The sequence below is a fragment of the Ictalurus punctatus genome, chromosome 15 (assembly GCF_001660625.3).
Source record: "Ictalurus punctatus breed USDA103 chromosome 15, Coco_2.0, whole genome shotgun sequence".
Lineage (NCBI taxonomy): Eukaryota > Metazoa > Chordata > Actinopteri > Siluriformes > Ictaluridae > Ictalurus > Ictalurus punctatus.
Window position 1 is genome coordinate 22,605,263 of NC_030430.2, and position 16,790 is coordinate 22,622,052.

The 16,790-nt window shown below is 38.4% G+C and overlaps 1 protein-coding gene across 1 annotated transcript; it reads left to right on the forward strand.

Moving 5' to 3' along the window:
* The first annotated feature begins 9 nt into the window (after positions 1-9).
* Positions 10-16,324, forward strand: slc39a5 (solute carrier family 39 member 5). The gene is made up of 12 exons (XM_017487743.3): positions 10-1,492; positions 1,775-1,937; positions 3,410-3,639; positions 5,352-5,526; positions 5,855-6,032; positions 8,756-8,925; positions 9,452-9,571; positions 9,709-9,766; positions 12,051-12,203; positions 12,801-12,881; positions 13,634-13,824; positions 14,925-16,324. Exons 2-12 carry the CDS (start codon positions 1,776-1,778, stop codon positions 15,072-15,074), a joined length of 1,668 nt encoding a protein of 555 aa, XP_017343232.1. The 5' UTR covers positions 10-1,492; position 1,775; the 3' UTR covers positions 15,075-16,324.
* Positions 16,325-16,790: the final 466 nt, after the last annotated feature.

Sequence of the window (16,790 nt, forward strand, 5' to 3'; positions counted from 1 at the left end):
CCACAGGATCCATCCCACATCGCGTCCTATTGGCTACATCCTGCACTACGTAGTGCGTAGAAAACGTGATTTAATAGCCAGTGTAGTGCACTTATATAAGGGAGTAAGGAGCTATTTGGGATTGAACCATAGAGGACCTTGAGAACAGTAGAAGGAAAGTGTAGTAGGGGTGTAAGATGTCAGAGCAAATTAAGCATCACACCAGCAACTATATCATTAAATAATTAACCCAAATAATTCTCCAAAGGAAGAATCAACTGTAGTAATATTAATGACTAATAATTAAATGACTTCTCATAAAACATTTCAGTTGTTTTTACGCTATAAAGGCATTATAGAATAAGACAGGCCTGCTGCAAATATAATAATAATAATAATAATAATAATAGTGGTTAGCACGTTTGCCTCGCACCTCTGTGGTTGGGGGTTCAAATCCCGTCTACGTCCTGTGCGCACGGAGCTTGCACGTCCTCCCCGTGCTTCCGGGGTTTCCTCCGGGTACTCCGGTTTCCTCCCCCAGTCCAAAGACATGTACTGTAGGTTGAATGGCATTTCCAAATTTTCTCTAGTGTGTGAATGTGTGTGTGTGATGTCCAGGGTGTCCCCCGCCTTCATTATTTTGGCCCCGGGTCAACCGTTTTGGGTCTCGTCATGTAAATCATTCATCTCCGGTAAGTGCTTTATCCCGGTCAAGGTTGCGGTGCATCCGGAGTCTATCCCGGGAATGCTGCGTGTGAGTCAGGAATACACCCAGAACAGGATTCCAGTCTATCACAGGTCGTCATGAACACATACGATCACGCGATCATTCACGCCGTGTAGTTCGTTTATCTTCGGTACGAGTTTGATCCTGGTCAGGGTTGCGGTAGGTCCGGAGTCTATCCCTGGAACGCCGTGCGTGAGCCGGGAGCACACCCGGCCGTATTACAGGACACCGTGCGCACACACATTTCCACCCTGGAACAATTTAGCAAATCCAATCCACCTATTAGAATGTTTCTGAAAGCTGGGAGGAAACCGGAGAACCCGGAGGAAACTCTTGCATGTAAAATCGACTGCAATTGCATCCTACATGCAAACTGTAATTATTATCCAGACTTAACGTATGTACTTTGTGCATGTTTTTATTATTATTACGAGATCCTTTCATTGTGTGTTGTATTAATCTAGTATATTATAACAGTTCTGTGCTATTATGCAAACTAAAATCCTCATGCATGTGAGTGGCTCAAACGTTTGATCATCCCGATTCATTTCTTCGCTCGGATAAAAGCTGGGGAGGGGCGGAGTTTATCCTTCTCCTCCCCCAGAAACATTCTCACCTTCCTACTGATTACTTGAGAGGATCAACGTACCTGATCAATCCACCGCGGTTGCTTAAAACCCCAGCAGTGACGTTTTTAACAGTGTGTGAACATTAACCAGAGCCTCCTCGCTGCCACAGCGAGCTCAGAGAGGCTTTGAGGAAGCACGTGAAGGAGCAGAATTTCAGGTAAGGTTTTTGCACATAGTTATAATCTGTCAATTTTAAGTTTCATTCTGCTATATATATATATATGTATGTATATATATTTCTTCATGAGTTCTCCAGAAAGATCTCAAGATCTTCCCAAAAACTGCACTTGAATCTTGAGCACCAAGGTTTAATCCTATGTTCTTTTTTCTCCTGAAGGCTTTAACGTACTGAGTATTCAACCTACTGACTCGTGCATTACAGATTTGCGTGTCCAAACATCATTCTGTGTTCATTTGCTCGTTTCTTGCTTGTCTTCAGGATGCCTCTGGACTTCAAGCTTAGTGTTTACTTCAGTCTCCTGGTCATTTCATCAACGCGAGCGTCGCCCGCTCGTTCGCATTACAACGCAGCCGAATCGACGAAAGACAACAGTCAGGTCACACCTACAGAGGAGCGCTTAGAGGAGGCTTTCGAAGAGCAAGTAAGACCATTCATCAAAACCGAGCTCATACAAAACCACCTTTCTTCATCAGAAAGCAACAATCTGACACTTTATCTAGGACACGGTGACGCAATTAATCCCGATCCATAATGCTGAGCTTTAGTGCCTGTGTTGAAAGCAGAAATCAATCTTAAAGCTATAATCAGGGCACAAATTATACCGTTTATTCTAAGTGTAATTCATCAGCGAAGACACGTTCAGCTTCTGGTTTGCTTCTTTAGTTTTTGCACCGGAGCTACAGACCAACGAGCTGAAAAAAACCCAGCGTGTGCTGTGAATTCGGGCTTGGACAGTTCCTCGACCTCAACTACATCACTCTGGTTTATAATCGATCTCAAACCGAGATGTGCACGGAAGCCATGCGGTATTATTTCTTTCTTTCTCGTGATCACGACTTCATTTTCTCACGATCTCACGACATGACAGAAGCTGTTTTGTCACGACGTAATTTCATCACGAGAAAACAGCTCTTTCGTTGTGCGGAGATCGTGAGAGATTTGAGTCGTGATCCAGAGAAAGCGAGCAAGAAAGAAAATGTAATAATAATAATAATAATAATAATAATAATAATAATAATAATAATAATAATGCATGGCCTCTTAGGGCTTCCGTAGATGTGTGGGAGTGTTTCGTCAATCCTTTTGTTTGTCCCTGCCCACAGTATTTTCTAAATAATTACATTACATTACATTTACGGCATTTGGCAGACACCCTTATCCAGAGCGACTTATTCTCTTTTTTTTTTTTTTTTTTTTTTTGAGCAGTTGAGGGTTAAGAACCTTGCTCAATGGCCCAAGAGTCACAGCTTGGTAGTACTGGGATTTGAACTCATGACCCTCAGTAATCCAACACCTTAACCACTGAGCTACCAATGCTAATTTAGTTACTTCTTGCTAGTAGCTTGATTCAAACCACCGTGACCCTGACCAGGCAGTTACTAAGGATGAATGAACGAATCCCGTAAACGCACGTTCACGATGCATAGCGTGCTTATCTTAATAAACACGGTCTTTGTTTGTCGAAAGTAAACAGCTCCTGCTCGTGCAATTTGTTTTTATTGCATCCCAGTCCCGATACACACCTCTTGTCTCATCCGGATGCCCTGTGAACCTTTCTATGTGTACCTGTTCGGAAGACTTTATCAGTTAAATCCAAATAACGTATCCCTATTTAGTTACATTATTGACGTTAAGAAGCGATTCGTTAGAATCGATCAATCATATTTCAGCCAAACGATGTCTTTTAAGGTGAGCTTGTGATCACTCCGTTAGCCGATCGTTGCTGAACCGGTCCTACGGGGTGAATATCGTTTCTGACCAAACTATCGCTTTAAATCAGAAAACGAATCATCATACAGTATGATATGGCTCTTGAGTATATCACAGCATCAGAAGTTGTCCTTCAAAACGCCGTCATACGTCTGTATTAACGTTTAACGTGTCTTCCGTAAGGGCTACTACCTGCAGCGCCTTTTCCTGGAGTACGGCAGTAACGGCACTCTGACGTATGAAGGTCTGCAGAAGTTACTGGGCAGCCTGGGACTGGGCGAGGTCAGCGTCCTGGAGATCAGACATGGCACGGTGAAGCATTCCTCTCCCAGCCTGGCTCAAATTCACCAGCACTTAAAAGAAGACCACCATCATCATCCTCATCAGCCTTCGAGTTCAGCACCAGTAAACAAGTAAGAGTCTCTGAGTCATCTTCAACGCTTTCTGGAGTTTAATGAACACCAGTGAAGAGCGGTGTCGTTCTGACCGGTCTAGGGCGGAATTGTTCAGAGAGTGAAACTTCAGAGAGTGTGCTTAGCGACATCTCCAAAAATGAAAATTAAAAACCAGACTCTGGCAAAAAATTCTTAAACATTTCTTAAAACTTCGGGTATACATGAGTCAGTAATGAGATCTGATTACAGCTGTAGGACTTGAGTCTGGTTTTGGAGTTGAGTCCAATCTCGGGACATTTTCTGTATTGACTTGGACTTGTCTCTGACGTATTGGCATTTGTACTTGGACTTGTCTCGGTCTTGGGCATAAGACCCGCTAAATATGATCTCGGTCGTTATTGAGCGTGCAAAAATAATGTACGTGACGCCTTTTCTTTTTTCAAGCACAAACTTTGCCGAGAATAAATTCCATCTTCTAGAAAACTGCCTTGAAAAGGATTTGATGGTTTTTGATCTCAATCTTGACTCAATCTTGACTCTGCGTCGACCCCGTTAAGACTCTTGATCTTGGGCGTGTCCTGGTCTTGGATTTGACAATGGCGGTCTTGACTACAGCCCCCTAGATTTCCATAATGCATTAGATGAAGGTTCTCTTAACTAAAATCATCCAAAGTATTACTCAAATATTAGCCTTGATAAAACCATTAGTGATGTTAACACAGTAAGTTAACGCTGTATGAATTGACGATCGTTTAAATGCTAATTAAATACCTCTTCATGTTTATTCGATCAATGTCTAAAAATCCACATAAACTAGCACCAATTAAATTACCATTATGGACAGATCCAGGGTCTCTGGTTCGATCCCGAGCTGAGATAACTGTCTGTGGTGGGGTTCCTCTGGGTTCACCGTTTTTCCCACAACTTCCAAAGTCATGCCAGAAGATTCCTTGGCTTAATTGCCCCAAAGTGGGAATGATCTCAGGGTTGCATGGTGGACTCGCTTGTCATCCACGGTGTTCCCGGGATTATCCAGCGGAGCAGTTGTGGCTCAAGTGTTAAGGTTGGAAGGTTGGAGTTTCAAGCCACAGCACTGCCAAGCTGTCACTGTTGGGCCCTTCAGCAAGGCCCTTAACCCTCTCTGCTCCAGAGGTGTGGAGTCATGGCTGACCCTGAACTCTGACCCCAGCTTGTTAGGATATGCAGGAGAAAAAAATCACTGTGCTGTAATGTATATATGTCAAACAAAGGCTTCTTCTTCTTCTTCTTCTTCTAAATGGTGATAAATACGGAAGTATGCTGTTTGCATGACCACTTGAATCATCTGGTTACTTCAGAAATAATGCAGATCAGATTACAGTTTTATCTTAAGGGCATTTGTAGTCTCAGGTCTGTGTTCTAACACAAAGATGGGTTTTCTTGAAGTTCCTCTCGGATAAGGCTGACCACAACATGCCATAAATGTATTCCTACATTTCAGTATATTATGAGTGTAGTATACTTTAGTGTATCCTCAGTGTGAACACTTTCACAGAGGAACTAATTCATTTAAGGTTTGAGAATTGATTGTTGATATTAGGTTTATTTTTAATCTGTTAAGTGACATGCAACCCCCTACCACCAGAAAATACTCAATTTTGACCAAATCAGTAGACACCTCCTTTAGTATGACAGTAAGTTGTTGTTTTTTTGAGTTTCCCCCGCAAATGTTTTCACACGATTTCACACAGAGTCTCTGAGCCTGAGACTTTTAAAGCAAAAGCGACGATGTCCACAACCGAGGTCGAAGTGGTGACGCGTGGATCTTCAGGACGGGGAGATGATTTGCCACCCACAGCTCCACTTGGCACAGAAGAACCATTACTGCTCTCTGATCATCCGACAAAGAACCACCTCCACGAGAACGTGAGTGTTAACTGTTAAACCGTGTGGAGTAGAATAGCCCCAATGATCAAAGTACAAGTCTGATGGCTTGCTGATATCATGTGATCAAAGGTCACACGATAACCATCGAGTTAGGTGTCAAGAGCTATCAGCAGGCTAGCGAGTAAGGTGTCACGAGAGTGAACTGCAAATTGAGATTGGTCGCCATTCGGTCAGGACTTTCAGGATAGATAATGTCTGCTTATATAAGTTTGCCATGAGGACTTCTCAGGCTTAAACGTTACAGAAAGGTGTAAATGGCAGTCTTGTAAACGCACCAATCCTTTCTTTACATCTTTCCTTTGTTCAGTGTTTGAACGTCACGCAGCTCCTTTGGAACTTCGGTCTGGATCAGGCATCTCCCATCACCCCGGCTCACTTCACCTTCCTGTGTCCCGCTCTGCTCTATCAGATAGACAGCGGCGTGTGTCTTCACCACACGGATCCCCACACGCAGGAAGCTGGAAATAGCGTGGCTTTTCTCAGAGGTGATCGGCCCCTGCATGTAGACGTTCCTCTGAAATGATAATGGAATGTGACCGAGAGGAGTCCGATATCAAAATAGTCTTATAAACTATAATCCAAACATCGTAAAATAAAGCGGACGTGCTAAAAGGCTATCGCCGTTGCTCCAGTTCGGGACTTTTCAACTGAGTAAAGTTTCAATACTTCCAGTGAAATAATACAAAAGAGAAAACAATCACCAACGTGAAGTCCGTGGCATATAAGTAGTCATTTATGCTCGAATGCAAATGTGTGTCTCTTTTTGTAAGAAAAAGACAAGTAAACTATTGATTTTCGACACATCTGGGCGTAAATACTTAGGATAAATATTTGTTTACTTTCAATATGTTGAGAGAAAGAAAGAAAGATACACCACGAAAACAATATCTCCGTGAGTTAAGATATCTTTAATTAAGGAAAAATGGTCTAATATTTACCATTATGAGATTATTGTCGTTATCTGACAAATATACGTCAGTTAGGCCTATTTCTATAAACGTTTAATCGATTTTACACTGAAATTGTCGTATTCTATTGTCAGATAATTTAGCTTCTTTCTAGAAATACGTAAATGCTTGAAATAAGCAAAATGATCGGCCAATAGAATAAGACAATATCAAGCTTGAAATGTGTAACAAAAAAAAAATTATCCAGAAATAGGCTTAATAATCTTTTATTTGTTTAAAAACAGTGTAATAAAGAGAGATATATTAGTCGTATTTGCCCATATTTAAGATATTTTTACTTACTAAGGTTTCAGAGAGAAAGGTAAAGTAAGTACAATGAACTAAAGTAAACTATAGTAAATTATTAAATAATGTAAGATAAAGTAACCTACACCAAATGAAGCAAGTAACGTAAAGCTGTAAAGTTACTTAAAGTTAATTAAAAAATAATTCAATAAGTGAAGTATTGTAAAGTAAATTGAGGTATAATGCTTAAATAAATAAGGTAAGGTGAAATAAGTAAATAAGTTAGATGAAAAAAAAGAATATGGTGAAGTATACTTGGTAAAGTGAAGTAGGATATGTGAAGTAAGAAGTCAAGTCATGCTTCTATTTACGTAGCATGTTTAAAGACGATACGTGTTGGCCAAAGTTCCGTACAAAAACATCAGGCAAATCCAAAACATCATTGACGTGAAATAAAACAATAAAACAATAAAAGCATTCAAACATAAAAAAACAACAACTGGACATTCAAAGACAAAAGACGGGACAAAACAGAAGATTTGATACTACAGACCCCAAATAATAATAATAATAATAATAATAATAATAATAATAATAATAATAAAGACTCAAATAATGCCTGGGAAAATAAATACGTTTTTAAATCGGATTTTTAAAATGTCCAGTGCGGGAGGTAGCTTTATAAAAAAAAATAAAAAATCTAAGCTGTTCCATAAACTCAGACCCGCGACACAAAAGGCTCGGTCACCTTTAAACGTTATCCGAGTCTGTGGAAAAAGTTGAAACTAGTTGGCTAGATCGTCACGCTCAGGTTTACAGAGATCTAAAAACAAACGATAAATGACTTCACTTAGTGAGATAAAGTGGGTAAAGTGATGTAACGTAACGTAACTAAGAAAGTAAATGTCTAAGTGTAGGCAGACGAAGTGAAGTAAATGAAATGAAAGGAAAGGAAGTAGCAGGTGAAGTGCGGCGAGGTAAAGTAAGTACAGAAAGCAAAACAAAGTAAGAAAGGTCAAATAAATGAACGCTAGTAAAGTAGGGAAAGTGAAGTAAAGTAAGTATGCAAGATAAGTTAAATAAGTAAGGTCAAGTAAGTAAAATGAGGTAAAGTAAATTATAGTCAAAATAAATAAATAAGTAATGTAAGGTCAAATAAAGTAAGTAGGTAAAGTAAGGTGAAGTCGGTAAAGTCCGGTACGTGGACGATGTAATTGAAATTATAGTAAGTATTACGTAACTACTCGTTGTGTTGTAAATATTAATTGAGTAAGTACTTGAGTAACTAATGCATGGTAAAATGAAGTAAGTATCATGATTTCATGATGTAATTGAAATTATAGTTAGTAATTAAATAGCTATTTAACTCCCTAAGTAACAATAGTAAGTAATTAAGTAACTACTTGATTAACTAAGTAAAATAAGGCGAAATAGAGGAAGTAGGTGAAAATAAGCTAAAGGAAATTGAAGCGTAGTAAGTAACTAAAAAAAAAATCCGGTAAAATAAAGTAAGTAGGAAATGTATGCAAGTAGTGTGATGTCAGGTGAAGATGGTTAAGCGAAGTATGCGGGTAATGTCATTGAAATTATTGTAAGTAATTTAATAGCTATTTAACTAAATAAGTAACGTGAGGTAAGTAGGTTACGTAAAGTAAGGTTTGTGGGTACAGTAAGTAAGAAAGAAAAGTGAGGTAAAGTAAGTAAGTAAAGTGAGGTAATGTTAAGTAAATAAGTGTAGGTAAAGTTTAGTGAAGTTAAGTATGTAAGGTAAAGTAAGTTGGTAAAGTGGCGTGAGAAATTACGAAAGGAACAGGGTCAAATAGGGTAAGTGAGTAATGTAAAGTAAATTATAGTAAGTAAGTAAGTCCAAATGTACATAGGTCCAAACATTCTGCTGTAGTCACATGACCTAGTTTGGATATGTCGACATATAATGGTAGTTATGCATGTTATATTCATTCCATGTTAGAGCATTTTAAACACTAAGGACAAACGGTGTATATATTTCCTCTTAGCTCTGGGTTGGGCCTCTGTGGCACTGCTAGTAATCAGTCTGCCGTCCCTCATGGCCCTCGGACTGACTCCCCTGATCCCACCCGCTGCCCTCCGGACCTTCCTGTGCCCCATGGCGGCCATGGCGGTGGGCACTTTGTGTGGAGACGCCCTGCTGCACCTGCTGCCTCATGTAAGTGACCAGAATAACGGCAAGGGCAGTGAAAGCTTGAAGGATGGACAGACTATCAGATTATTGTTTTATATTATCCCATATATTTTGTTTGGGTTTAAATGTAAGGTGAAAAAATTCAAACATACCAAATAAACATTGATCTGGGACAAAGAGACTCTACTACTATTGTTGCTATGCGCTTAATATTTTATTCCATTTTTATTATTCTAATTTGTTACATTTTATAACAACATTAGAAGATGGTTGAATCTCTCAGATCTGTACGTACATATAGTTATGTGTATTTAAATGTGTGTGTGGGTGTGTGTGGGTGTGTGTATGACTAGAAGTCATTTCTACACAACATTAAGAGCTTAAAAGGTTAAAATATATGGCTTTTAAATGTCAAACATTAAAATATGCTTCATGGGTCTGATAAGTGGTGCATTCGCATTCTTAAAGCATGAATATGTAAATGTCGTTGTGTTTAGCTCTTGAGTGTGTGTGTGTGTGTGTGTGTGTGTGTGTGTGTGTGGTGTCTCAGGCGAACTCCGGGCCACACAGTGATCACCATGATGCAGTGTTAAAGGGCCTAAGTGTGCTCGGTGGACTCTACCTGCTCTTCGTGCTTGAGAGTGTGCTTGAACTCAGGCACAGCTATAAGGTGAGCTTCTCTCAGCAGAACACACACACACACACACACACACACACACACACACACACACACACATTAAACACTTCCCTTAATGAGTATGGGAACCTGTGAATTAGTTTTAGAATTTTGGATTTTTTTTCACTCAGAAATCAAAGAAAAGAAAGCAGAAAGCAGCAGAGGACCGGGAGATGGAGGCATTGGAGGGTAAGTTTGAAAAGATGAGGACACACATAGGAATTATAGAGTTAAATCCAAATGAACTAAAACCTAAAGCTGAATTCATGAAGCTTGGAAAAAACAACCCCGACGTGAGTAATTTGATGTTTTCGCGAGAGATTTCGCAGGAAATATTAGAAATGGGAATCCGGCATTTTTACATTCAGCTTAACACAACTGAGTAGTAGAAAATTCAGCAGTAGACAATTCACCAGCTTAAATTCACACAACTATATAGAATTTCAGGCTGTAAACATCTGGGGATAATCAGAGAATACATCTGTCATATTCAAAAAGAGCAAACAAGCCTAGATATATTTCAACTCAACCCTGACCAATCACAAAAAAAACAAAAAAACCCTCATATTACCAAGATATTCTCGAGGAATCATTTTTCTCAGCAGCTGTTTATGAAATTTCAGTTAGTAAGTAAGGTAAAGTCAGAAAAGTGAGTAAATAAGTACGGTAAAATAACTTGGGTAAAGTCAATTGGTAATGTTACGTAAAGTACGTAACATAGCTAAGATAAAGTAAGAAAAGTTAAGCAAGTAAATAAATACGTATGGTAAAGTTGAGTAAGTAAATAAATAAGTCTAGTAAAGGAAAGTAAGTAAATAAATAAATAAGTATAGTAAAGGAAATTAAGTAAGTAAATAAATAAATAAGTCTAATAAAGGAAATTAAGTAAGTAAATAAATAAATAAGTCTAGTAAAGGAAATTAAGTAAGTAAATAAATAAATAAGTCTAGTAAAGGAAATTAAGTAAAAAATTTGTAAGAAAATAAATAAATATGGTAAAGTGACATAGGTAAGGTCAAATTAGATAAGTTAAGTTGAGTGAGTAAATAAATAAGTATTATAAAGTAAATTAAGTAAAAATATGCAAGTAAAAAAAATAAGTATGGTAAAGTAACAGGAAAGTTAAAATTAGAAAAGTTAAGTAAAGTTGAGTAAGTAAATAAATACGTATGGTAAAGTAAAATAAGTAAATAAATGAATATGGTAAAGTGTCATAGGTAAGGTAAAGAAAGAAAAGTTAAGTAAAGTTGAGTAAGTAAATAAATAAGTATGGTAAAGCTAATTAATAAAAATATGTACGTAAAAAAAATAAGTATTGTAAAGTAACAGGAAAGTTAGAAAAGTTAAGTAAAGTTGAGTGAGTAAATAAGTAAGTATGGTGAAGCTAATTACTTAAAAAGTATGTAAGTAAAAAAAAAAAAGGTAAAGTAACAGGAAAGTTAAAATTAGAAAAGTAAAGTAAAGTTGAGTGAGTAAATAAATAAGTATGGTAAAGCTAATTAAGTAAAAAATATGTAAGTAAAAAAAGTAAATATGGAAAGGTAACGTGAGTAAAGTAAGTTAATAACTAGGTATAGCAAAGTTAATTAGGCAAAGTTCAGTAAGTAAAACCACACGTATGCAAGCAAATGAATGTGTTCAAGTTAATTAAGTAAAGTTATGCACCTAAATGAAAGAAACATAGATAACGTAAAGTGCGTATATTAGTATATATTGTACACTGAATCTGAATTCACATTTTTCAGGTACAAGCATTTTGAGCAGTATAAAATTCAGCACTTCATATTTACACTGTTTGGGAAATTCCATACACGAAGATTCAGGATGTGAAATTCCATAATGTTTTTCCTCTCCACGAAAATGACCGCTTTACCTACTTACCAACGTTACCTACATGCTTTATTTTACTTCACCTGCGTACCTTACCCGCTTACTTCAATTTTCCTCCTTCACTTAACTTCCATTTACTTCATTTACCCATGTTTCTTAACATACTTCTTCACAGCAAAACAATAGGCATATCACATCGATACAAATTTTCTTTCAAGCATCATAAACTTAGATTTAGGTTCTGGTAAATCGCATTACTATTCGAGAAATCAACATTTTCACCACAGTCTACATTGGACACCATCTTGGTTTATTTTTTGACTTGTTGCCAAATATTCTAAATCAACACTATGTGAAAACGAACCATTTTCAAGTGATCTAGCCATTATCAAATGAGGGTTTTTTTTTTTTTTTTCATTTAAAATGTCCAAACCTGATCATCGACACGGATCCTGATTCTCACACTGAGATGCTCCTGAAAGCGAGACCAGTGTCAGGTGTTAAATTAGGTGGTTGTAAATAATTCAAATGAGATCAATGCAAGAGACTGTTCTGATCAAAGGGTGTAAAGGCTTTTCATGTATAATACATTCGAGTGAGAGTGCGTCGGTAAAGTCATGAAACCTGTGGTCCTCTTCTCCAGGTTCTTCTGCTCCTGAGCACGCTGTGATTCCTGAGTCGGGTCACGGGCATTCTCACGCACCGCCGGATCGAAGCTCCGACGGACTCAGCACCATCGCCTGGATGGTCATCATGGGAGACGGAATCCACAACCTCACGGACGGACTAGCGATCGGTGTGTATGTCCGAGCAGGTTACCGTGGGCGATGTGGCCATGACGTGAAGGAAGGAACACTACGCGGTGTGCTGTTAGAGGAAAATAAGCAGTGATGGGGTCGCGAGAGTTACTTGTACCATTCTAAAGTGGATCATTTTCCTACACAGCACATGCCGAACTGTTTTATTCCTCTTATACCTCAGCGATTTGCTCGTTTTTATTCATTAAAGGATGACACCTCATTATATATACAGTACCCTCCATTAATATTGGCACCCTCGATGGTGAATACGAACAAAGGCGGCTGTGAAAAATTGTCTTTATCGTTTAACCTTTTGATATTCTGTTCAAAATAATTCACAAAACTACTCTGCTTACATGGATAGCAGACAATCGCAAACAAAACACAGGTTTATCCAAGAAATATCTTTTTCATGAGGTAACACATAGGCCAAATTCCCTTAGTCATCCATAACAATGGGTAAGACCAAGGAATAGTAAGAGCCCTATTATTCGTTATTCGTTAAACCACACCGTGTCTTGGCTTTGCTCAGAGCTCACAGGTTCTCATATCACTCCTTTGTTTTGTTTTGTTTTTGTCCGTGTCTCCTGCAGGTGTGGCGTTTTCTCAGAGCCTGGCTGGAGGACTCAGTACCACTATCGCTGTCTTCTGCCATGAGCTCCCTCACGAGCTGGGTACGACATTCTCTCCAGCAGTCTGCTCAAACCGAGCCCCTGATATATCCTCTCGTTTATCCAATTGATTCATGATATATATTACAATCATACACTTAGTTGTGCCAATCATGAATAATCATTAGTTTGCATATAAATATATATCAATGGATGAAAAATTAAATTAAGGAAAATGAACCAGTGGCCTTGTTATGCTGTAGGGGGCATTTATTTATTTTACCGTGATGGTTTGGCTCAACTCGTCCGCTTAGAGTGAAGCGTCACTGCAAATCAGTACTGCAGTTCTTCTGACCGATTGCCTTTATCCTGTTATGAAATGTTTCATATCCTAGTGGGTGTGGTCTCTTCCAGGACGACCCCGCCCCCATGCACAGAGCAAGAGGGCTCGCTGAGGATAAAAATCGATGTAAATCACATATTAAGGCTTTTACACTCATGAGATCGCAACCAAATCAAACACTTATGAACATCATCATTATTTAAACACCAACTGAGGGAAAACTCCTTTAAAGAACGGTGTTCATTTTTCCAGTACAGTTCCAGAAACTTGTAGAATCTGTAGCTGTTCTGGTTGCTTGTAGTAACACACTTTATGGTGGTATTTCCTTTCATTTGTCGCACGTGTGTATACATAATCATAAGTAAATTAAGTAAGTAAACAGCTGTGTCTGGGAATGATGTGTATAATGTGTATAATATGTGTAGAATTATGTGTATATAGCAGGACTAACGGTTTTAGGACGTGTGTTCAGGTGATCTGGCCGTGTTGCTGGCTGCAGGTTGGCCTGTACGCAGACTGGCACTCTTCAGCTTGCTCTCGGCCCTGCTGGGGTACGTTGGAGTGCTTACTGGCACCGTACTGGGGTACCAGTGGGCACGGCACTCACCCTGGATCCTCACACTCACCGCTGGAGTCTTTCTCTACGTCGCACTGACTGACATGGTGAGAACAGACGCTGTGGTCGAGACTCTAAAACGGCAAACTTATCCGTATCAATGCAATGTAGTACGGGTGCTCGTCAACACGGTAACGCACCACCTTTTCTGGACACTAGCATCGCCTCACTTGAAGTATTATTAAAGGTGCGGATTATAATATTAAAGGTGTTCCAAACCTGTGAGAATGATATAAATTCGAGGGTATCTTAATTGAAAAAAGCTGTAATTCTCAATATTTCCATGCCATGTGTCAGGTTAGGTTCTTTTATTCGAGGATTCTGTTGAAAATTTTCCGGCCCAGAAATAAGCCCCGCCTCCAGGTTCAACAGAACTACTCAGCAATTTTCTAGTAACCGAAAACTTTGAGACCCATTTTGCTGTGGTATGCTAGCTAGCTAGATTTCGCCAGTAACAAACAAGCCGGCGATTAAAAACGAATTGAGAAGAAGGTGATTTATATAAACTGAGATTCTAATACAGACATGGGGGTGTTTTTAAGTTGCATATTTATATTTCTTAGTATTTTCAATTATGCGAGAGGTGTTGAAATGTTCTTCAGCCATGTCAATAGTTTCTTGGGCATTAAAAATGATTTTTTTTTTTTGGTTTAACATACATCTGAGAGCAAAAGTTTGCATCCGTATGGATCTTAAATAAGGGCAAAAAAAAAGCAGGTACACCTCTGTTTAACAATTTAGAAGAATAGCAAGATTTTTGCTGGGTTTACCCTGCTTTAAAACAACAATATGACGTGAAGTGAACATTATACTGAAATAAAAAAAGGAAAAAAAAAGCAAGCAGCCAAGGTTTTTTAGAAATAAAAAAAGGTTTAAAGAAAAAAAAAAAAAGGCTTTGAAGTGTATCTTTTTATGATAAATGTTTTTTTTATGATGATGATGATGATAATACAGGCACATCTGTGATTTGTTTGTGCAAAAGAAATGTTTTTCTTCAATCTGTCTTTAGGGTGTACAAACTTACGCACTCAACGGTATCTGTTTAAAGGTTTAAGATCATGCATTTACCAGAAGTCCTCAATGTATATACTGTTAGAATGAATTTAGCTTGTTGCTAACATTTCTTGGAACCCTCTTGTGCTTCCAGATGCCCGAGATGCTGCATGGAGATCGAGGTTCCGCGAGTCCTCTCGGCTCGTTCCTCCTGCAGAGCGTCGGCTTGCTCGCGGGAGCTGCCATCATGCTGTGCGTCGCTCTCTTCGAGGAGAACCTCAGCGTTAACTTGGGGGACGGATGAGAGACAGAAAATAGCATGTGTGGAATCGTAGAGCAGCACCAAACCTTGCTAACATGGACGTGTGACGGCTTCTTAAACGTGGGTTTGCGTGCTGAAAGGACAGCGCAGGAAGGAGAAAAGCCGCTTCGGCCAGACTGACAAACCGATCTGTTTACCGATTTGACTCAAAGCAGCTTTGGGAATTTTTTTTTTATTTATTCCTCTAATATCACTGAGGAATGTTTTTCTCTGACTCTTGAGTCTCTCAGTACGTTTACATGGACAACAATAATCTATTATTAACCCGGTTAAGACGATACTCTGATTAAGAAACTAGCATGTAAACAGAGATTATTGGCATGGGGACGTAATGACGTGTACCGTTAATCGATCTATGTTCTATAACATGCAAAACCTGAGCATGAAAGGAGTATTCTAAAAGAGACTCGTGTAAACACCTGAATCAGAATATCGTCTTATTCAGAAAGAGCTCAATAATTAGATTACTGCTGTCCGTGTAAACACCTTAATCAGAATATCGTCTTATTCAGAAAAAGCTCAATAATTAGATTATTGCTGTCCGTGTAAACACCTTAATCAGAATATCGTCTTATTCAGAATAAGGTCAATAATTAGATTACTGCTGTCCGTGTAAACACCTTAATCAGAATATCGTCTTATTCAGAATAAGGTCAATAATTAGATTACTGCTGTCCGTGTAAACGTAGTCTCTGAGTTTTACATTAAGGATTTTAATTGTGTTGTTTTAATGAACTGGTAATTTATTAAGTGGTCACTGATTAAACCTGATAAAGAAATCTGACTCGACCGATTAATGAGTTTTACAGTACGTGGTCATCACTTCGGAAATATTTTGCAGTACCATGACACCTCTATTGTACTGTATGTTATGATCAAATGTTTAACATTCTAGTTTGTGTGTGAATGAGTTCGACACATCTTTCAGATTTACAGGAAGTTTGATTTGATGCCATGCAATCTGATTCAGAAACGCTCGTAACGTTTTCTATCAATGCTAGCCAGCTAGCTAAGCTGACAGGATCTATAACCGTTTATACAGTTTACAGCGGATGCTAAATAGACGACTAGCACAAGCTATTAAATATATATAAATATATATATTTATCATCTTCATGGTGAATTTTACATAGACATCTAGCATGAGCTAACCTGACAGGATATCTGTAAGGCGTTTGTCATATTTGTAAACATTTATCTTATTTACAGCTAAAGCTAATTCGATGGCTATCATGACCGAACCTGACAGGATTTCTCAAAGTATTTAATTTCCTTTATAAACCTTTATCATCGTCTCTGAACAAACAGCTAGCATGCGCTAACCTGACATTGATTTTTCAGTTATTTATAAACGTTTCATGTTTACTGCTAATGCTAGACAGACAGCTAACACGAGCTAACCTGACAGGATTTGAATTCTTATGTATAATGATTTATCATCTATACTGCTAGCCAACTAGCTAATATGAGATAACAGTATTTCTGCAAGGATATTTAAATCATATTCATTATTGTTTATCTTTACCACTAATGCTAGCCAACTAGCTAGCATGAACTTACCTGACAGGATTTCCAAGACTTGAATTAACTTTACTGCTAATACTAAACAGAAAGACTATGAGATAACCTGACAGGATTTCTGAGAGAACTAGCATCACGTTTATATACAATTATCTTTAGTCCTAATGCTAGGTAGAA